This window comes from Marmota flaviventris, chromosome 9, assembly GCF_047511675.1.
Source record: "Marmota flaviventris isolate mMarFla1 chromosome 9, mMarFla1.hap1, whole genome shotgun sequence".
Lineage (NCBI taxonomy): Eukaryota > Metazoa > Chordata > Mammalia > Rodentia > Sciuridae > Marmota > Marmota flaviventris.
The window spans coordinates 41,445,431-41,469,792 of NC_092506.1; the positions used below are offsets into that span (position 1 = coordinate 41,445,431).

At 37.8% G+C, this 24,362-nt stretch overlaps 1 protein-coding gene across 1 annotated transcript in view; it reads right to left on the reverse strand.

Annotated features, from left to right (window-relative positions):
* Positions 1 to 13,220, reverse strand: part of Slc17a6 (solute carrier family 17 member 6) — a 36,458-nt gene extending 23,238 nt beyond the window's left edge. The window contains exons 1-3 of the mRNA XM_027936627.2: positions 13,135 to 13,220; positions 10,227 to 10,479; positions 8,564 to 8,682 (exon numbers count right to left, since the gene is read on the reverse strand). Coding sequence (XP_027792428.1) covers positions 8,564 to 8,682; positions 10,227 to 10,479; positions 13,135 to 13,220 — 458 coding nt within the window. The remainder of the gene's footprint in view (positions 1 to 8,563; positions 8,683 to 10,226; positions 10,480 to 13,134) is intronic.
* Positions 13,221 to 24,362: the final 11,142 nt, after the last annotated feature.

Sequence of the window (24,362 nt, forward strand, 5' to 3'; positions counted from 1 at the left end):
ACTGTTGCTGTGGCATCCTACCAATTCTAGGAAGCTCAGTTCCTTTCACAGAATAATTGTAGGTCAGCAACTTTGGGTTGGAATTTAGAGTACACCTGTGGATAAATCCTCACTTGAGATAGTTGCTAAGTTCAAGTACATGGCCCAGTCTGGCCTCATCCTTAGATCTTTCAAACAACATTGGAATCTCCTGAAACCAACTGTGCTCACATTGCCTGTTCATCACTGAACACTCCTCATTCTCTGAAACCCTATAATCAGGTTTCACAGAAATATTGCCCAGAAAATAATATATACCATAGCAGATATTTTAAGTCATCCTCTGATCAAAAGACCTGTCTAGCAATCAAAACCGGCAAACATGTAAAAGCTTGAAATTATTCCACAGTCATGCTCTTTCCTATGATCCTAGTCATATAGTGACTCGGTGCATATTTTTTAAAAAATTAAATTTATTTAACAGGAGAATTTAATAGGAGAAATGTGTTTAGTAAGGAATAATATAATTTGAAATCAGACATCCTGGGATTTATACTATATCTCTGACCATTGATTGGAATCTGGGAAAATAATTCTACTAATTCTATATTCAGTTTTCTCATGAGTAAAATAAGTTTCAGGATGCTTGCCTTATAAAGTCACTGTCAGGAAGAAAGACATGTATTAAAAAGTTAACTCATCTGTGAATTTATTGTTTCATTCAACTCTAATTTCATGTGCCTCCTCAAATGGAAAACTACAGCAATTAGGAAGATGATTTATAATTCATATCCTCTGCCTTTCTTAATACAAATTTCTGCTGTTTAAAAGGAGGTAGAAAACTTCTTGCTGAATAATCTGCTCTACACTGACTGGAAAGCTCTTTTGATATTCATGACTCCTTTCCACTTTACATGGAGTATCTCTTCTGTGTTTCAATTGGGTCTAAAAGCTAGATTCCCAGACCTTTGCTGTTGCAGAGGATAGGAATAGTCTTCCCTTCCTCATCATATAAATTAAGGAGTCAGGTATGGCTTGACTTCAGCAGGCCTAAAGAAAACATTTGTAAATACTGGGGAATGATATTGACCACATTACACTGTTACATAGTGTTACATGAATAGGTAATAGCGAATCACACTGTTAGGTTTAATTATAATGCAACATGAAAAATATGGAAAAATAAATAAACAAACTAGATTACATAAGGTTACAAGGAAAAAAAATCATAAAACCAAAACAGAAAAAAAAAGGAAACTTTTGTACTGTTTTTTAGGTGTACTTTTACAATCTTCATGTTTTTTAACACCCATTGTGGAATGTTTCAGGTGCATTTTCAATGCTTCTTCATAGATTAAATGCTAGCATGTGATAATAGTATAGCTCTATGTGAGTATGCCTTAACAATTTGTGGTTATAGAAGAGACATTTAAGACTCTTCAGTGTGATTAATGAATTACATATTTGTAAAATTAATCTTTGAATTTGGCTTTACAGACTAGTTTTGGTTGTTTTATTTTGCATCATTTATTGCCTTATAATCCTATCTCAATAAAGAAATTCATTTAAGACTTGATTGCTCTTTTTTTTTTCCTACACAGGAGTGAATAATTAACAGGAAAAGAAATACTACACCTTACATAAAAATGCATGTTTAGAAATGAGGAAAGTTTTCTAAATAAATAACTTGTCCAACTTTTGGCTCTTTTTGACTTTTTGAATTGTTAAAGGCAAGTGCTCTATCGTATGAGGCAGTATATTTATATCACTATTACATGTTCAAATAAAGCCTCAATGAAAATTTTAACAGATTACACACATTTTTTTCAACAATGAAGTAAACGTATTACTTCCACTAAATAAATAATCAAACTAGATAATTATTAAATATTTATGCATGTGTATTGCTCAATTGAAAATCCAAATAATAAATTGAACCTCAACCAGACTAATATTTAATTTTGTTTAAATTGCTTCTTATAACTGGCAGCTAAAATGTTACAAAACCCACTCAGGGTGTGAATAGCAAGTCAGAGATATGTCATTAGCAACTGGGCTGAGGGGAAAAAAAAAGGAATGAAATGCCAACTAATTTCTAAAATCTTTTCTTTCCCTAAGAAAAGTATTAAAAGCATATGGGAACTCTTAAATTTTTTTTAAAAGAATAGTATTATAATCTCTGAGAGATAAAATGAGGGCCATTTGCATATTGAAGTTGTTTTTCAAAATGATAAACCATTTGAAACCACTTAAAATTGTTTTCCTCATGATTTCCTCTGCTCAAATAACAAACTAAAATGAATTAAATTTGATTATTTTCAATTTAAAGTCTAATTTCTATTTGTTTTTCCTCTACTTGACTCTCTCTCTCTCTCTCTCTCTCTCTCTCTCTCTCTCTCTCTCTCTCTCTTTCCTTTCCTTTCTCTTACATATGAAATGATCAAATTTCCTACAGTTACTTTAGGAACACTGGTGTAGGTGTGGTGGGAGACTCTATAAAACTAAAGAGATTAGCAGTGTTTGCAAAAAAACTGCATCACAAACTGCCTGAAGATTAACATCTGAAGGGGCCCCATAAAGAGTTAGTAGTGAAATTCTCAGTCACTCATTTCCATAACAAACCCCCTGGAGTATCAGGCCCACCCCAAAAAGATTTGCCCAGAATAGGTGACAGAAACACTGGTGACTTGTCACTTCCACAGATAATATCCATTTTTCTCTAAGTCAGTCAATCAGTTTCCATTTGGGCAGTAGCTTGTCACCTAACAGGAGACTAGTGTTCCTCACCCCAGGTGTGGGACTAATCCTTTCCTGGAGGGTCTGCATTAGTAGACTGATGCAGGCTGTTTAATCTATTTAATCTAATCAAATCAGGGCCTGGGTGCCTCCCTTTGTCACATCTGATGCCCCCATTTCCGTATTAAAAAAGGAGTACACAGGCACAAGCCAGCCCACTAGGTCCCTTGGTACATCATTAAGTTGTAAAAATGACTTCATCACTCACGACAGAGAAATTAGAAGGCCCCAATGGTGGCATATGGCAACTGGAGAAGCGCTCTACCAGCTGCCCACCTGACTCTCTCTCCTGCAAAATCATGTCCCTCCCCTCCAAAAGCTGCCTCTGCACTGCAGTAGACTGCTGCAGCAGCAGAAGCTAGAGCCAGGAAGGGGGTGAGGGGACTGGAGAATGGAGAAAGAGAAGCTCACGTCTGCAAAGCTTGTGCTAGTCCTTGGAGACCCCTCCCCCCCTCAATCCATCTATTCATCTCCTGGTAAAGGGTATTTTCTTTTGTTAAGGGGGGAAATAAAGAAGAAGAAGAAGGTTGCATTACCCCCAGATACCTAATCTATATGGCCCCTAAAGGGGTAAGGAGATAACAGCTGCATATTGGTTTGATAGGCAGGTAGGTGAATCATAGAAAAAGTCACCTCTGGCCCTAAAGACTGTGTGCCTATAAATCATTTCCACCACAGCAGGATGGTAGACTCTTGCAGCAGGCTTTATGCTCAGGTTTCTTTCACACAAAAGGAATTTGCAAATATATTTTTTACTGAAAGGATTAAGAATCCCTCTTTGAAAGGGATGGCTAAGTAGAGAGGACAATGAGAAATAGATAGATAGTAGATAGATACATAGATAGATACATAGATAGATAGATAGATAGATAGATAGATAGACAGAATGAATGAATGAATGAATGTGTGTGTGCATGAGTATTTGCTGACAGGACTTAGGAATTCATTTGCAATGCTTCTTCTAATAAATAAACCAAGCACACTTTTACTGTTTGATTCTGTGAAGGAAAAAGAATAGCAGTAGTAAAATCATTTCTTTCTGGGCTTAAAATGTCAATTGTTGGCATTTGAGTTGTTTGCTTAAAATATTTTTACTCTCTGAAAATTAACAGGAGATTTTCTTTTTATATAATCAGGGAAGCCAGGATATTTACCTAAATTATATCAAACTTCACCTTTATAAATGAAAATGTACCTTTATAAAGAGATGTAAAGTCATACCTTTGGATCTGTTCATTTTAAAATACACAGACTCTTTCTCTCTCTCTCATATCAGGGTTATGAATTGAGTCGTTATTAGTCAAAATCCCAAGGAAGATTGCACACACAAATACAGTATGTTTCTCCTGGGGGGGGGGGGGAGCAGGGGAACCTTGGGTCTGCCAAAGTCTTCTATCTCTAACTCATGGATTCTCCCCTGGATTTGGAGCAGGATAGATTATAGTTATTCATTCAGAGAGCAGGTAGCTCAGTCAGCTGCTGAAAATGAACTTCGTGGTGGAAGCACACAATCTTAGGCAGAGATGTTAAATCTCAGTGTAGAAGTAGTTAGAAGCCATGCATTTCAAGACACCTGAGTTCTAATCAAAATCCCTTTGTGACCTTAACTAAGTCACCATATCCCTGATTCTCTATTTAATTTTCTAGTCTGTGAAATAGAAGGGTTAGATTAGGTGAGCCCTGTCCAGTTTTAATATGGGTTCCTCTCATGGAAGTCACTGTATGCTACAGCATATGTGATTTTTCAGCCTCTTATTTATAGAGTTATATCTTTTTCTTAGCAAAAGTTAAGTTAGAAATGCAAGAAATATCGGATGAAACAAAATGTTGTCCTATAAATTGAACCTTTGTAAATAAAGATAGGAATAGAGGAATACTGTAGTTTTAAACAGAAAAAAATCTAACCTTGAGCTTAAATGAATTTATGTAAGTGTATTTATGCCTGGCTAATATTTTAAAGATGCGCTGAATTACTAGCAGACTCTATGCACTACCAAAAATAATTGTTAGGCTAGCTCTTAAAAAGCTTTCAAATGAGATTTATGGAATTTTTAGTGAATAATGATTTCAATTCTAAATAATATGGATGGGAGAATAATTTTAAAAAACAGAAATGAGATATGAAAACAGGCCTTTTTATCACAATGGAAATAATCCATTAGCATTACTAATACTTAAGACAAAAATGAACAAGCTGAATAGACATAAGGGTTTTTTCATTCTGGTTTTTCTTAATCTAAAATGGCATTAATAATAAATAATAATATCAAGAAATTACCAGGTTCTAGACACCTCAAAAAATTTTAGATATGTTCCATGCAATTACCTACACTTGTGAAGCTTGCATTTACTGGATAGAGTGAAATATTGGTATGAAGGGTGGTAAATACTGCATAAAGTAGAAGCAGCATGGAGAAATCAGGAGGACAGGAGCAGGGGAGAGGAAATTATACATAGGGTCTAAATAATATTTCCATCTGGAAAAAGACAAGAATAGTCTTTGTAGATACAGTGTTATACATTCAAGTCATAATGTTGACCAAATTTCCTTTGGTCTTTGGTGTATCTGGCCTTCTTTGGTTATGCTCTTTGCAAAAACAAATCTGTTTTTTTCTTTTTTTCCTTTACAATTAAACACTCACCCTGGTTCTTCACAGCAATTGAAACATACAATAAAAACAACCCTTAACAATTTCACATTTGTAAATATCTAAATTATTATTTTCCCCATGCCCTGTATTATTTAAAGACAAAATTAATTTGCTCCAAATATCTTTTTATCACAATATTAAGTATGTTCTCATTTTAGAACATTACAGATTTCTAAAGGAATCTTCTTGGATTTCCCATTTTAAGGCCCTTCATGGAAGTGACTAATTTCTCCTGCCAATGATGTGCAGTTTCTCTTTAAGAAAAGACAAAGGAAAAAAATTACATAAGCGCCCTCCTTTGGGACTGAATTTCTTCCCCTGCTGACTCTACCAGTTTCTCTTCTCAATGAGTAGGAAAGCTGAAATACTTAGAATTTGACCAATGAAAGGACCAAGAGTCTGTGTTCAGACTAAAGAGTGAGGCTGTCTTTGCTTAATCAATAAAAGGGAGAAGCTAAACCATTGCTGCTAGTTTTTCATTGAGAAATTTTCCAGGAGTAATAAGGAGCCTTTCTCTCCTGAGAAGCTGTCTCTATACACCTCAGTTCCTCCACTCCAGTTCTGCCCATAACAGTGATGGCAAACACTTTCCAAAGTAAAGCTCCTTTTACATCTAGAGGGAGCAGAATCTCTCCCCAGTCTTCCACTCATGGGAATCTCATCTTACTACCAAATTACCTATATGGAGAAGCTTACATGAATGGGCATACAATGCTTGTAGGTACAAGAATGGTCTCGCTGTGTTCTTACTGGTTTTGAAAAAAATCACATTAGGAAACATGCATATTTCAAATCTATTATGCAAATTTCTCAGATTTTCACCTATAAAAAGCCTTCTAAATAAAATTATATGTGGCATTCACAGGACTAGTTGGACATTTACCATCATGCAAAAAATAGGTGTATTTGGCTGATTAAATTATTTATGATTTTTATCATGATTTCTTAATATATTTTTATTATTAAGCATACAAAACTTTTACAATCACAAAAAGAAAATTTTACATATGCTGAAGATATATTTTCACAGGAGGCTTCAACTATATTTGCAATGTTTAGTTTTATTTTTAAAATGAAGAAACTGTGTCAAAGCTCTCAGATGTATGCCTATTTAATTTTCTGCATGTTCATAATATTCTACAATAATTTTTAACTTAACACAAGACAATTGCATATAAAAAACTGTTAAGTTTCCCACCCTTTAATATTCATTTAAAGGGAGATGAATTCGGATCCAGTAAGAATTTCAAAATTCAAATTTTTTTCCTATGAGGAAAATGTGGCAAATAAATTAAGAGCACCAGTCTTTTCATTTACTAAACATGACACAAATTACTAAACATGACACAAATGATAGCAATGAACTTGCTTTTTTTTTTTTTCCAACCAGGAAAGACCTGTTTACTGACCTCCCAGTGTTATAAAGAAGGAAAGCTGGAGCATCCCTAGTGTTTTCTCCTGGCAGGAAAATGTTAGCATTTTAGCATTTGGCAAGCTGAATATTTTGACACTGAAACAACCCTTAAAGGAACCACCATTATATTTCTTTTGACATCATATTGAATTTCTTATTGTATTTTCTGTTTTTTATTTTCAGAGTGGGGGGGGGGTCATTTGGTATTTTTTTTTCCTCCTGAATTAAAAATATTTCATGCATATACATTTGGAGAATCTTTTAGCAAATTTTGTTTTGTTTTAGGAAATGATTTTTAGGAAAAAAAACTTAAAAACTAAAATTGTCACATGTTCATATTCAGTAATTTTAGGTGGAGTGAATATTTTCTTTAAATGTTTTTGCCTAACATGGATTTTTTCTTTGATTTATCACATTCATAAAATGTGGGTCTTTACATCAGCTAGAGATAATTTAAATTGATTAATTTTAAAAGAGAATATTTGCCTCCTGCTGGGTCTGAGGGTTAATCATCTATGTTGTCAGGTAAAGACAATATCCCAAGGCATTATTCCTAATCTATTGCACCATCCTCTTAACATTTTGAATAACTGCCCCAAAATCTGAGCTCTATGGTCCTAATGCCTACAATAAATCCCCAAGAATTTCTCCGGAGGCCCTGGAGATGGTAGGAGGCACTAGTCAGAAAGATGCCTCCAGGGAAAGGAACAGAAGGTGCCAAAACCAAGGGAGGAGGGGGCCTGAAAGACTTCAGTTAGCAGTGGGAGGGGCCAGAGTACAGAGGAAGACTGGATTGTGATTAGGAAGGCTCTCTATTGTCTTCTTCCTCTAAAATGTGAATTCCAACAAGACCTGGAAGGGTGTGTGCGCTTTTGTGTTCTTTGTCAGCACAACAATTCAGACTAAGGAAATTTAGTCTTGATTATCAAAATATACACAATAAAGCAAACGAAGCTGCCTCTCACCCTCGGGTGGCCGGGCTGTGCTCCTTGACATCCCCACCCATCAGTCCTTTTGCGGCAGGTTTTGCAGATGCTTCTGGGTAACTCCTGGAAGCTAGCGCTAGGACCCCGTCTGCAGCTACCACCGCTGAGCTGGAGGCCCAGGGCGCAGCTGAGCGCTCTCCGCACTCCCGCCCCTAAGCAGCCAAGCTCATTAACAGGTGGACTCGCGCCCCGGGCACGGGAAATCCCACCTGCTTTGATAGAGACCAGTCGATTTCGATTTCTTCAGACACAAAACATCATCTAGGCATGCCCCAGGGCCAAGCATTCCTCGCGGCCTGCAGGGGGTCAGCGCTGCAGAGATCTGGGACTGATGATTTTTTTTTTTTTTTAAACTCGTGGGACGCACGGGTAAAAGCACCACACTTGACGACCCTCCACACCCACTTTGCACACCCGGGATCACGCTGTCTTGGCCAGCGGGGACTGCGAAGGGTGGGGTGGCGGTTCCTTGTCTGGCTACAACTCCTATTCTGTCCACCCTTTCTCGAAAAGCCTGTTCAGTCACCAGAGTGGGCAAATTTGCCCGCGGTCGCCTCAGAGATCCTAAATCTTTTTGACTCTGGAAAAAGACAAAAGTTCGTCTACCCCTTTGTGCGTTGGTCAAGGCACCAAAAGACTCCCCCCACCCGCCCCCGGGAGTTCCTAAACCCCACTGGGTTATCTTCGAATGTTACAAACACCAAGCCCCTGAACTACAGTCCAGCCAGGTGTATTACCTGTTGGCTGCCAGCCGAGACGCGATGTATCCGCCCGGAATCTGGGTGATAATGTAGCCCCAAAAGAAGGAACCATGGATCATTCCCACGGTTTCTGGGTCCCAGTTGAATTTGGCTTTCTAGAAAGGTAGAGCGGGGAAAGGGGAGGGGAGGGAAAGAGTAGAGTTAGTGTGGAAAATTCACTTTCAGGGATTTGCAGGCCAAACTAGCCCTCAACTCTGCGGGACATTTCCTTTAGTCTGAAGGTGTCGCGACTTAATTTTCGTTTCCTTACAAAATTGCTTCGTCTAATTAAAGAAGGTGCTCATTAACGAAATATATCTCCATGAAAACAGTGAAGCTGGGCTCCCTAGCTTTGCTTCCCCTCCCCGTCAGGCAGGTGGGAATGCTTCAGTGAGTGGGGAATCTCTATTGTCCCAGTAAATTGGAAATTCAGACTCCCATTGAAAAGACTGGTTCGCGAGCGATAGACACTCCTGGCAAGGGTATTTTTGTCCCTGGCTGTGCACCAATGAGGGTGCAGTAATGACTTTGGAGACTGGAACACAACCCTCTTGATCCAAATAGGGAAACTAAGTAAAAGGAAAGGATAAGACTTCAAGGGTTAAGAGAAAGGGTGTCTCTCCCAAATCGGAAGGGTTCCCGCAGGAAGGTCTTAGAGCCATTTGCCCTTGAGATTTTTTGTTTTGTTTTGGGGGCAGGGGATCAGTGGAGAGGAAGCTATTATTAAAGGGTGTGGATGAGAGATATATCTGAAGGTCCAGGCTTAACTCCACCCAGCCCCAGAAGGTGAATCTCAAAGGATACTGAGGTGACATATCTGCATTAGCGCTGTAAAGAGAGCAGCTATCATGTCCAGAAAACTGGGGACCTTTTTTCTCCCTTTTAATGAAATTTTGAAACCAAACGGGTTTTGTAGGGGTTTCTGGACTCCCCAGACCCCAGTAATGCTCCTGCTTTCCACCCACAGAGCATTCCTCAATTTCTCCTCCCAATCTTTTTGCAACCCGGTTATGGTCAGGCTACATAAGTCCCAAACAAAAGGAATTAGGGGGACTTCTGTGACCTTGGACTGACCCTCCCATCTCTAGGCCTCTCCACCTAAGACACACATTATAAGACTACGGAGTGGTCGCCCTGTGGATCCAGGACTCGCTGTGCTGCAGATCCTTTCCAAATCAGGGAGGTCGACCTTCCTAAAGGGCCCCTACCAAACCTGCGGATATGCACACAGCTGATTTGATTTGTTTTGTTTCATTTTGATTATTAAAAATGTTTGGGCGGGATCTGGAGGAAGTCGGGGGAAATTATAACTAATATGCTACTCTCTCCCTCCAAGGAAAAGGAAAATACTTCTATTTACACTTAGCAGGCATTGTAAGTCACCAACTCGTATAAAGCCACTCTTCACAAAAATCTAGTGAGCTGGACGCTATTTTCTACTTTGCAGACGAAAAAGGAAAGGCCCAGATAAAGATACGAAGAGATAAAGACATAGGGAACATTATTGCGGTCCATTCTACAATGGCAGGACTTGAAAGGGGCTTAGAAAGCATCCCTGCCTTCCTCTTTCGGTGAGGGGATAACAGGATTCAGTCGATGTGGTTCTGAGAGGCCACAAGGCCAGCGAGCGGGGAACCTGGGGGACCCCTCTGTCGCCCACCTCCTTGATGACTTTGCCCCCGCGGTGGATGGTGCTGTTGTTGACCATGTCCACAATGGCCACGCCCAAGTTGCAGCGAATGCCAAAGGAGATGCAGAAGCCCAGGCCGCTCATGATCGCGATGATGTAGCGGCGCGGCAGGCCAAAGCACGTGCAGTCGCACAGCGGCGCCTTCTTCTCAGGCACCTCCAGAGGCTTCCCATCCTCGGTCAGCTCGATGGTCTCCCCGGTCTCCTGTTTCTTCTCCAGCACCCTGCGCGTCAGAGTAGTGGGAAGCAAGGACGCCGCGTTAGGCACCCAGGATGCAGGCCCAGTCGCATTTTCCAAGACCCTTTGGGACTGGGATCAGGGGTACTGACATCGTTCCTCCCTGGAGCTTCAGGGCCTTCTGAGTTCTCTAACATTTTATCAGTCCCCCTCCCCGCGGCCGCGTTGCTTGAATTTTAATACCTTCGGGCCTAAAACAGAGACTCCCCATGCTCTCGGGATCCCCCCCTTCAGTTCCTCCATTCAGGCATAGGTCACTGGAACCAGACTTTATTTGGGGTCTGCAGCTTGTGGGAAGGGGCTAGCAGAGCCGCGTGTCCCGGTCACCTCTGAGGACTTCTCCCCACCCGCCCCCATCTCCCCGTTCCGCAGTGCTTTACGCTAGCAAGTGCGGGTCTTACTCAATCACCCAACCTCCCGCGGGCTCCCTGGCTGCGGACCCGCACGGCCACAACCTCGAAACCCGCTCCCTCTCAGCCAAGTTGAAGCTTTCTGGGTTGAGCACGCCTGGATCCCGCCCCTCAGCTGAGCCCACCCTCACACCCTACCCAGGCAGAGGCCCGCAGCCATGCCAACAAGGGCCGGAATCCTCTCTGCGAGTGTCAAGCACTTTACTTCCCTCTCCTCCAGCTCCAGGGTGCCAGTTAAATACTTACTTCTCTGTTAAGCATCTTTGTTTTATTTTATTTTTATTCGAGTTGGAAACAAAGGCCTCCGTACATATGGCTGACACCTTAGCTTTCTACTGCTAGAACATGAATAATTAATTATTCACAATCTTGCGTCATTACTATCTCGGTTACAAACACCGAAAAATATCAGGGGCCCATTTCCAAAGACGTAAAATGTACAAAGGCGCCCCCAGAACCACTGTCCCACACCAAGGTGAAAGATCTTACTTTTTTTTTTAAAAAAAAATAGTATTTCATAAGATTTCGCCTGTTTGATTCAATTCCTTTCGGGCTTTCGCCCTTGGGGGAAGCGGGAAAAGAAAGGGAAGAGACAGCCGAGTGATGGAATGGATTTACTAAAAGATGGTACTATTGTTCTAATCCAACATGTCCATGAAATTTATATTTAAAAAAAAAAGAGTGTGAAAAGTAACAGCATTGTTATCTCCCTGAGATAATTTTCGATATTTAAAAAAATCAAGTCTTTTCGTTTACAATTGGAAAATATTCTCCCAATTTACCACGGAATTAAATTTTAATCTGGGATCTTTTAAATAACACATGCACATTTGTGTTATTTTCACTCACGCGAGTGAACCCAATGAAAATTTTAAATCGATTCCAAGAATGCATACTTGGTATAAAGCTGCCCCCAGATCTGAGGTTACCAGAACAGAATATATCAGACTTTCAAATTCTATAGACTATCACCTGGATAATAGGTCATAAAGGTATTTACAGGTAGGTTAAAGCTGATCCATCAAGTCTGATTCCAATGTTAGGAAACATTCAATTTATTTATTCGAGGGGAAAATTCATCAATGTGATATTTTATATGTTCATAAATGCAAATCTGAACTCGGCATCTAAACTCCCCACCTGATGGCAGTTGGGCTGGGAAAGAGCAGTCCTTTTTAGGGGAGCTGCGGGACTGCAGGGCCCTTGCGGTATGTGCTGCCGCATAGGTGCATGATGGTGTGTACAGGAAGCCCACCAGAACCGAAGAGATTTGCAAAACTGGGAGGAGCATGGGTCATTTTCTTGACATCGCCTATATTTTACAAATGCTTCAGATTTCCCAAATGTGAAAAATTAGTGCTTAGAATCGTTTATCCTTCTGTGTCTGCTCTCTCTTGTTGATTTTGCTCATATTATTAACAAAAAGATGCATTCATATAACATATCTGAAAAGATTTAAGTTGTGCAATTTACAGCATCATTAGTACAGTGGCTACAAGGGGTATTAAATTTTTTAAAAAAACAATTCTAGTACTTTCAAAGTAAATTCACTGATTATTATTATTGTTGCTCATGCAAACACTAGGGCATTTACCATGAAAGAAATAGACATATAGAAGAGGGTAAATGATTAAAAATACATATACATTATTGCTGGTTCAGAGAGAAGAACTACTTTAGTTATCCATTATTGATACATTTTTATTCCTTTCCATTCAATACAAAAGGAAGATCCCATGGGGAATTTCTACTATGGTCTCCAAGCTGAGACCTTAATTTCTTTTTGCCACTAGTCTTTGGAATTTCTTGGTTAATTTTTTAGAGTGTTGTACTTTGATATTCATTTGTCTGTATCAAAGGAATCTAATTTGAGGTATTTATAAGCACCAAAAGGAAAGCTCTTTGAACAGGAACTAGACATTTCTCACATGCAAATGGGATAAGTACCGGGTTGTAAAGGATGAAAATTTGCAGATACCAACACAAATCAATCTCTCTCTCTCCCTCTCTCTCTCTCTCTCTCTCTCTCTCTCTCTCACACACACACACACAGGTTCATTTAGTGTAACATTCTTGCATTAATAAGCAGGTTTCCAGAGCAGCCTTGTTCCAGCAATGAGCAACAAAAAGATTTTCTGATCATACTACGGTCTCTAAGCATCCAAGGTTTATGGAAATTGCCCTGCAGATTTTTTTTCCATGGCGAGCCCCGCGGGTTTGCTTTCTCTTACCTGTAGATCTGGCCAAGGGATTTTCCAGCAAAATTCTTTAGTTCCTCTTTTCCTGGGGCCAAAATCCTTTGTTTTACCGACTCCATTCTTGCAAAGACTGGTGTTCGGTTTTGCCAGGTTTAAACAGCGATTACTATGAAAGGCGAGGGTTGCGCATATTGTCTTAATCGCTTAAGGTAGTTGTGGGCTTTTTCTTCTCAGCGGAATGGTATTGGTGTGCCTCCAGCAAGAGTGCGAGTGAGAGAGGGGAGGGAGGGTGAGAATGAGAATACAACAGAATAGCCGCATGCAACCCACGGGTTTCCTAATAGGAGAGTTGGTAGACACAATCAGAAAGTCTCATTGGAAGAGAAGGATCCGGTGGCAAAGGGCGCAAGCAGTGCCATGGTATTTGGGCGGGTGCAGATGAGTCCTTGTCCTGGAAATCAGTTCACTGAAAAACAATGTACATTCCCAGTTTTGAAAGCTTATTGCAGTTAAGTCGGCTGGCTTTTAAACAGAGGGGCTGTAAATGTCGCAGAACCCCTGTTTAAGGGCAAAATCAAAAGAATACTACTTTATAAAATGGTGTCTTTGCCGTAAGGAGCCCAGCACTTTGAAAACTCATGGGAACATCTCAGGTCTCAGGTGAGCAATGCCGCTAGTTTTTCCTCCCTTCCCTTGGTCTCCTCCCATCACGCCGGCGTAACTCGGCTCTGCGGTAGTGTCGAATTAAGATGGAGAAGGTCTGCTGCTCTTTGAGGACGTGAGTAAATAATACAAACAATTCTGATTTGGGCAGCGTCAGGGAAGAATTTTTCAGAACAGCTGACAGCGCCCGTCTGGGCGGTTCTGGACAGAATGGTTCAGCACCACGGACAGAGTTTCAGAAAAGGGTCCGCTTCTTTTTGGCTACCCGGGTTATCAACTTTCTAGGGGAGCTGGGCGGATCGCCTTGACCAAGGGCCATTCTGAGGCTCTTCAGGAACGGATGCTATGGAAACCAAGGGAAAATGTTATCATCTCCAGAGTTTGCAGGAAGAATGTTGTATTTGGTTCTGCAAGGGAAGAAGACTTTATTTTAAAAATGACAAATTACTTCCAGTGCTACGTTTTGCCCAGCACGATGATGATGCCAGCTCTGACAGTATTGCAGGGAAAGAAGATTGCAAGATATTTCACTTAGGTTTGCGATATTCCTGAGCACCTGGATTTCTTAAAACATAAAATATCTGTGTACAAAATGCATAATTATATCGTCTGTGTGTTTGATTTAATCCCTGAAAAGAAAAGTAAGGTAGTGTGGGAGATAGAAATTGAGAGACAGAAAGAGACAGAAATAAGGGGGAGGGGGCAGAGAAAGGGAAAGGAGGCAAAAAAAAAAAAAAAAAAAAAAAAAAAAAAAAAAGCTATAATGTCAGAGCACTAGAAAAAATAAAAGACAGAAAAATTAATATAAATTTCTTAGAATTTTAAGAATCTATAATTAATTTTCAATACATTACTGAAATGAATATACTAATGAAATCTGTACCTATACCTGTGGTTGTTAAAAAGTATATAATTTGTAAAGCCAGCCTCAGCAATGGAAAGGCACTAGGCAACTCAGTGAGACCCTGTCTCTAAATAAAATACAGAATAGTGCTGGGGATGTGGCTTTGTGGTCAAGTGCCCCTCAGTTTAATCCCCTGTATCCCCCAAATACACACACACATATACATACACACACATATATATATGTATATATATACACACACACATACATATGTGTATATGTATATATATAATTTGAAAATGTTTTAAGATTTATTTTAATATACTTAAATTCTGTTGAAATCTTTCCCTGCTTTGAGCTGCTTTCTCTTAAAGCAAACTTTTGGAGAGGTATCCGTGTAAGATTTTTTAAGATTTTCATCTATAAGTATAGCATCAATGAATTTATTTCATTAAGCAAAGCAAGAAAACTGTACAAAATTAATATGAATTATTAATGCCTTTCACATGAATCACAAACCCACAAACCTCTTAGATGCAATTCAGGCGAATGCTTATAAAACAGCTTGGCCTTGAACCACATTCTCAAGGTCAAAACATTAAATGTTATTTAAGCCAAGAGGGGGAGTAGATTTTAGTTAGAGACCATGGTCCTAAATCTTCAACTACATGAACCTAAATATAGAATCATGTAAGAATATTCCCTGAATAGTGTAAATGATATAGTGGATAGATTTGATGAACAGATAATTGGAAAAATTCACAAGTTTTCAAAAACACTCTCTATTATTAAATTTGATAGTTGCCAAATTATATTCCACTATGAATTATGGTAAGAAAGAATACTAGAAACATAGTTTCTTTTAAATTTTGATAAACATACATTAAATTATACATCTCCAATAAAACAGTGAATGAATATTTCAATGAATCCTAGAATGCCTTAAAATATTATCTACTTCCAAAGAATATCAGGTATGAGAAAAAAACTCATTACACTTGCCCCTTACAAACAAAATCTCAAGTTACTCAGGACTTGCCTCAACCAGGTGCTTTAAAATATATCCATGGTAAGTCTTTAATAACTCATCCAATAAATTTATTTCATTTAGAAATATATATGATTTTGAAATTCTGAAAATTTACACAAAATGAAAGCTATGACAAATGTTTGTAAAGCTGGTATTCCTGTCTAAATTTCAACCTCAGTGACTAGAAATCTGAACTACCAGAAAACTTGAGGGCCACATCTATCTACCTCCATCTATCTATCTATCTATCTATCTATCTATCTATCTATCTATCTATCTCTATATCTCAAAAAGACCAAACAAAATAAATCCAGCATTAAAATATTATTTCTATAGTAAAATAATTACATTATTTTCACCTACACTGAAATAAATATTATCTGGCCTTCTCCTTCATTCTCTTGATAGCAGTTTGAGTGCCTGAACCAAAATAATTGCTAATATTGATTTATCCATTCTAAGAATATTCATTGAGTGCCAAGAACTACACTAGGTCTGGGAAAACCCCCATGAGAGACTGTACAAGCTACATGGGAGACAGACAAATATGGTTACAAATAATTATAGGTAAAATGAGGCAAGTTAAATACTCAGCTTATGTGTGGAAGTAAACACAAAAGATCTCAGAAGGCAATGTTCTCTTGTCTGTCTTAATATTTTAAAAGAAATTTAGACCTACGAAGATGATGGCAGCCCTGTGGAATCGGGCAGGCAGGAGGGGTGGTAGCAGTTGAAAAGCATCCCAGCCAGAGGAGGAACTTTTAGCAAAGTCATAAACAAGGGGAAAATGTATGTAGAGAATTATAAGAATTGTTGTTGGACCACCTGAAGCTTAACAATGTCATGGGGTTATTTTTAAATAATAGCTTCTCCCAATATGTGAGATGTATACCCACATACCATTCACTAACCCAACAGATTTTCTTCATAAATGGTCCCAAATTTCAAACACTAAACATGGACTTTTGTGACCCTGATAAATTAATTGGATTTATCTTTAGGCAAAGACATGTTAGCAATTATACATATGGTATTAATTTGGGTGGATAAAAAAGAAATTACTTTCTCTAGACACTCTCCTTTATCTCAAATACTTTATATTCAATTTTAACAGTGCTTCAAATCCCATGATTAGTCCAACCTTTCCTCCGGGAGAACTGTCCCTCCTCCCAAGAAGGTTTCATTGAGTATAACAAACCTGAATAGAATATTACAGTTTATGAATGGCTTTTATTTTCATTCTGACATCACTTATTCCTCATAATTTTTAAACTAAATTTTCTTAAAAAAGGTTTTTAGCTGTCAATGAACCTTTATTTTATTTATTTATATGCAGTGCTGAGAATTGAATCTAGTGCCTCGCACATGCTAAGCAAGTGCTCTGCCACTGAGCCACAACCTCAGACCTAAAATGGTTTTCTTCCCATTTTAAGGAGGAGGAAAGTGAGATTTAAGAATTGCTGGAAGTCACACACCTGATTATAAGCATGAGTGGCAGCCATTTCTCACAGTTTAAGGTGTTATTGAAACAGAGATTCTGACTCAATAGGTATAGGGTAGGGCTCAATATTCAGCATTTTCATAAGTTTCCAGGACTTCTAGCCCCCTTGGACCACATTTTTATTGGCAACAATGGAGTCTTATAGTAGGTGATCTCTATTATACATTCCATTTGTAAAATTCTATAAATTTTTCATTATTCCCTCATGAAAACTTCTTTTCCTTTGTTTCTTCCACACTAATATTTTTAATAATATTTGAACTGGATTGTTATTAATAAATTGAAATAAAAAACAAAAATATATACCTGTTTCCTTTGAAAGTTCTCTTATATAAAGAGTAAACTTATTACTGTGCATATTTTACTATTAGTAGATGTTGAGCTTTATATAAAAATTTTAAATGATAATATGGATATTTTTAAATAATTACATGAAATATAAACCAACTGCAATGAAAAATGTCTACGTTTATTTACATCCCTGGGTAAAGAAATACTTTCCAGAGATTGAAATGTCTTGCAAATGTCGCCCTCTGGTGGAAAAATATATTAATATTTTAGAAACAATTGTACTCCTTAATTGTGTTATTTAAATTACTTTTCTCATATTTGTTAAATTCAAATATATACCTAAAATATGAAGTCATTTTGGAAGCAATTTACTGTAATTAGTATTAAATTTAGAAATAAGTCGATTGCCTGATAATCCTTCAGTTAACCCAAAACATACCACTATAAGAACACTTCATTTTATCAAGGTATAGGATTGGTATGATAATAGCATAGGGAAAGATGGTTAGTTTCTAACCCCATAGTTATATTTTGATGATTTTTAAAATAGTTTAAAATATTAATATAGATTGATGTTTTCCTCCCAATCACCAAATGTATACATATATATCTATATATAAAATTAATATTAATTAAAGGTATATAAATATATTTTAAAGGCATACATAAGGTTATCCATAAATCACTTACAGGGTAGGGTGTTTTACAAAAATTTTAATTTAAAATTACCTTAACATAACTAATTTTGAGGTTATCCTGAATGCAGCACTTTCTGTTTTATCTCAACAAATATTCACTCAGTAGGTATTTCACCTACTATGGGCTAGTCCCCCTGTTGAGAGTGAACATTCCCAAAAGGAAAACGACTTTTAAAATCTTTTTACAGTATGGCTTTATTTGACTTTGTATTCCTAAGTAAATGTTCACTTTAATAATTGCACAAATCTTTCAGGTTTAGGCTATACAAATAAGCTCTAGGATTCATCTGTGACTTTTTTCTTATCAAAGGTTTTTAAGTAGACAATTTTTAGTTCAGTTTTATTTGATTTTACTTTGCAGTGTTATCCTCAGAGACATTTCGAAGAAATTATCATTGTACAGTTTCTTAAGAGCCAGAAATAGAATAACTTAGTTTATCTTAAGAACCACCTGTGTACATAACCTAATACTCTGCACTGCTATATTTATTGCCCCAGTATTGAATGTCTTTCATTTTCTTTGTTATCTGTCTGGTTAAAAAAAAAAAAACAGAAGCAGGAAATTTTTAATAAGTGTACAGTGTTTCCTTCAGTATATGTTTTAACTATTGAAAATACATATATATATATATATATATATATATATATATATATATGTTAAATATATCTTTTTTGTGAGCATCTACCCTGTATTTACAATTTATAATTAGGAAGAATTATATATCTTATTTCAGCCCTTTCTGTACTCAAGAGAAGAATAACTTTATTCATCGTGCAACATTATGCCTTGTGAAAATCCAAGTTTTAAAGTGACTGGAAACAACTGCTAGAAATAATAATAGTAATACTTTTCTAATGCCAGAAAATGAAATTCTACATTTGAATCCCATACTCTACATCTGGATTGATGTAGTAAATTACAGAAGGACTTTGAAATAATTGGTTTCTTTAAACTCTCAAAAAACATTTTCCTAAAGTAAAAGGCTTGTTGTATAAGGGAAGGCTGGGGGAGATTTTAAGATTAGAAAAGCAGGGCAACTTATAAGGAAATAAAATACATCCTTCAAATATGAAGGAGACAAATGTAGAGATTATCATGACTTGTGGCTCTTTAAAGATAACCAAATAGATTGAACAATAAATAATATGTGATCTTTTTCCTCCCTATCACCAAATGTATGTTTATCTCTATACATAAAATTAATATTAATTAAATGTATATAAATATATTTTAGAGGCATATAAAAGGTTATCCATAAATCACTTACAGGGCAGGTTATATGGAATCTTACCTATTCGTAATGTTTCTCTCTCTGGGTTCCATACAGATCCTATTTTGCTTTGACCATCTGGGTTACAAACTCTCTTCCTTTGGGTACCATATGCTTGTCATACAGAGTGTGGAATGCAATCTTCCTTGAATGAAGGTATATAATACTATTGAAAGTTCCTACTTGGTTGTCAACACCCTGAGATTTTGTTTAACTTCACACTGTTTTCTAAATTACTTAAGCTATCACAGGCAGAGGAGGGGGGCATTTCTACTTGTAGGATATTTAGATGGGTATTCTTCAAAGCTGTGATTGTGTGGACCACTGAATTGGCTGCCCTGCTGAAGGACTGAAGAGGTCATTGAAGAATGGCTCTTTGGAGGACACTGTATTGGAGATAGCACTCTTTTAAATGTGCATTAAATCCCATTCTTGGATAAGAGAACATTAAAGCACAAAGGAATGCAGATAAGATCTCAGATTTGAAAATATTCATTAAATATTTTCAGTTTATTGATTAATTGCTTGATTAAGGGTAACTGAAGAGAAAATGGCCAAGAAAAGAGATGGACTGAAAAATCTAATAGAGCCAGGAAATGGGGGAAAGTCACATTGTTTTCCCCTTTTGTTCTCCCCTTAAGTGACTTTATCTGATCCCCAAACTCTAATTCCAACCTTAAGGCTGATGAGTCCCAAACTTTTTGTATATTCAGCCCATACCTGTCCTCTAGACACCAGACTTAGATATGTCAACCTTCTTGACATTTCCACCTGAAGGTCCAGCCTAACACATTCAAAACAGAACTCTTAATTCTCACCTCAACCACAACCTGTTTATCCCTTAGTCTTCAGTCTCATTAAATAGTTTTATCATCCACAAGTTTGGAGAGGCCAGAAACTTAGAAGTTCTTCTTGATATACCTTTATCTATCATTTTCTATTTTCTAACCATCAAAAGTATTTCTTAAGTCCATTTCTATTGATGTCATTGTGCCCAAGCCATCATCATCTCTTACAAGGACTATGTCAAGAGTGTCTCAATTCATCTATGGTGGACAAAGCTTCCTTGAAATTACTTCAATATCCAAATGGAGGTAGGTTATGATAGAAAGGCATCCATTATATGTTCATCACTGACTCAGGGATATCACAAACTCTAATGGATTCCCAGACCCCGTAGAAATAAAATTTGGGTCTTCTACTACTTTGACTGATTTCTGATGTGATTTTCTCATCAACACATAAATAGTTAGAGTTAAGACTACCTCTTGAAATACTAGTATTGGAAAACACATCAAGGTCACTCAGTTCAACTACTACATGGAACCAAAGGGAAACTAAGATGCAAAGAAGTTAAATGGCTTGCATGTATTCACCTGATTAATTAATTAATTATATATATATATATATATATATATATATATATATATATATATATATATATATATATATATATATGCTTCTTTCCCAAGTCCACTTAAGATACCTCATATGCAATCTAATAGACTATAGGCATAATACTCCTCCAAACCTCTTTCATGACTCTAATTTCTATAAGCTAAGCTTTTCATAAAAATCAAGTAGCAGAAAGTTCACAGGGATACCTTGATTAGTACTGGAGGACATGCACTAAAGTATGGATTAAGTGTGGAACATATTCTCTAATAGTCAACTCTTGCAGAGAGTTGATATCCTTTGGTTAAAGTGAAGCCATTCTACTGCTCAAACATCACTATAGTTAAGTGCCCTCATGGGTCAAGATTTCCTTTAGAAAACATCTCTGGTCCCACACTACACTGAACAAATATGTGGTGAGGGCCTCAGTTTTCTGCTATAGAAAAAAGCTATGGTCATTTTAGCTTGAGCATGTTCAAATCATCATTATCTCAGGCATAAATATAGAACATCCACTGAATATCTAATACTAAACAGATAAATCCTGCAAGATAAGCTTATCACAAAACTTACAAATGTGCAAGTAAATGAATTAACTTTCTGCTTGAAGAGGAAAACTATGAGCTGATTAAATATTAGAAAACTATTAGCTGATTCAAAGTGAGAAGTTTTATTTTGACAGATTATTTTATGCCATTTTCCACAAATTTGTTTATGGCACAAATAATGATCCTACTAGGTCCCAACTTACGCATGTATATAATAGTTCAGCAATAATGCTTATGACATAGAGTTGTTGAAGAAGTAGCTGAGATAATTCATGTAAAGGTCTTAGCATATTTCTCAATACACATTAATACCCTATCTTAAAAGGGTTAATTTTATATTAAAATCACTCAGTTAATGACAATAAAATATTGTCATCAGTACATAGAAGTTTGAGGTGAGGAACGGAACTGTATCCAATTCATGCTACAAATGTCTAGGCATAGAAACAAGCTCTACTCAAAGTCAAGATAGTGCAAGACATTTATCACCAATTCAGCAATTTTGGGGTGATGAAATTGAATAAGATATCATCTTTGCTTTTGGTGTCCTTCCATCTAGAAGAAGGGTAATGAATTCCTAAGTAGAGGTCTTTCTCCTAAGAGAGAGTTTTCTTAAGTAGATTGGATATTGACCATACAGTCAATGAATTAACAAACATTGGTCGCAACAGGCTTTTCACTGGGGCTTCATCCCTCTGAAAAGGTGGTGGTCTCCTAATACCAGAGCACCAGGACCCACCATGGTGTGAGTGATGCTTCCTTTGCCCACTCTTTCATACTCATGTCCTTTTGTTGACTTTGTGTTAGGAATTGTGACACCAGAAAAATTAGAAGCTCAAGTCCAAACACAATTGGGATTTGGAAGATTCACAGGTATGTGGCTTGTGAGGCAAATGAGATATTTTTACTTGATCAAGTAATTTGATATTTTGGCTTGCAATGAAATACTCTGATAGCTACAAATCATTGTTATTATTGAAATCCCTAGAGGAAAACTGTGTTATTTGTGAGTCTCAAACACCCTAACCTCAACCCCTTTTTATCTTTAATGGAATTGATAAAATAAATTTTCTTGGAAACTCAATTATCTCTTGATAGCATATTAGAGTGTATAAACTGGCAATGCAGGAGCTGTTACATGTGAGGAACACAGAACATGGGATGGAAACCCAAAATGATTCTGCCTGGGGAAGCAGGGGTAGAGAGAGGGAGTGTTAGGCTATGGAAAGAGGTGACGTTTGAGCGGGAGATTTAGGAATAAGTACACATCCCCAAGCAGATGGGATGGGAAAGGGAATAACTGGAATGTACAAAATATGAAGAAGCATAAGCATGTGTTATATGCAGGGGATAGAGATTGGCACAGTCGGTAACCCTTGCAGGACCAGTGTGACTGAGTGTGTAGCAGGTACTGTGCCAGGCAATGACCACTGGCTGTGAGGAGCAGAGAGGACTTGGAAAGGCAGGCTGGACCCAGGAAGTTGGCTGGAAGGTCTGTGTATCATTGCTTTGGAGTGGCCATTTATTTCTACAGACAGTGTGGAGATCACTGTAGTTTTCAAGCACAGGAATATGGTGATGGAATCCATGCAGGAAAAAAAAAAAAAAAGATGTACACAGAATTGTAGAAGACATTCGGTAGACCAGGCTGGAGGAGTTGGAGGACAGCAGAGAGTAGTGATATGTCATTTGAAGGAGCCCCATTGACATATCTGGCCCTATTTCCTGGTACTCACAGATCTATTTCCCCAGCTTCTCAACTATTCTTGTCATCACTTGATTTGCAAGGAATTAAAAGAAAAACACCCCAAAATCTAAATTGGACTTTTCCTAGAGCTGAAATTACTTTAGCAGAGATAATGGCTCCTCTTAGTTTGCAGGGTCCCATCTTCTCTTCCAAAGGATAAAAATAGAAAAGAGATTAATATCCTAGGGATAAATCTGAAAAATGATTCCCATTCCCTCCCTGTAGGGTGACAAATTTAAAGGGCCCTGGGATCTAAAATCTTCCTGAGTAACGCTCTCAGCCCTCTGGCTTGCTGCACTATTTATTTATTATTATTTGTTTTTTAGTTGAGCCAAGAAGACATAGCCACATGCTCTTTTATATGACAGGTCATCCTTACTCAGTAGGTTCACTCTGTTGTCCTAACAGATGCACTCCTAATCATTTCTAATATTACTTCAGTTTAACTGAGGGTAGAGATGGAGAAAGAGAGAAAGAGAGAAGAAGGGGAACCTAGATTAGTTTTCGCTTCAAAATCAACTCAGTCTCTAATGAAGATGTCTGTTCTATTAGTGTCATCCCCTGGACATTCCTGGAACAGCAACATTTTCTTCCCACTCCTGGGAATGCTCTTCTGCCTAGAATTACAGCCCATGTGTGCTGCTGCCTGCTTTGCTAGATCCTGCCCACTAGAGGCTCAGCCAGTATCACCACCCAGGAGCCCCTGACTGGAGGCTCTAAGGGAGCTTTTAGGCTTATGTTGGTTGGGTGAGCTAACTAATGCTATCTAGAAATAATGAAACTTTGCTGCTATGACTCATCTGAAAATCTCCCCCAAGCCCTCTTAGCACTGGATCCATGAATATTAATATGAGGTGGAGGCAGGAGTTGGGGCATCTGGGGCTCTGGACCATTCAGTCTCAGTAGTTGTGTAAATGAGAAAACCCTAGCACACATCAAGGTCGGGTGGGAGGCCGTGGGGGGATGGCAGCTCTGGTTCCTTGGTGCCACAGACAATAAGGCACATATCAGCATCCTTTAAGTCTCCTTTCCATCTTTTCTGAAATTGCTGATGAAAGCACGAAGCACAAGTTGTAATTGTTGTCTCAGAAAGATGTTTTTATTTTAAAAGAAGCCCGATCTCCTCTGAGATATTACTATTATTTTATAACGCTGGACTGAAGGACTATAGATACTGGAAGATTGGCCATGACTTTACCAGATATTGTAGCTAGGAGATGGGTAGATACATGGGTCTTCAGTCAACCATTATCTCTGTTTTTATAGATATTTA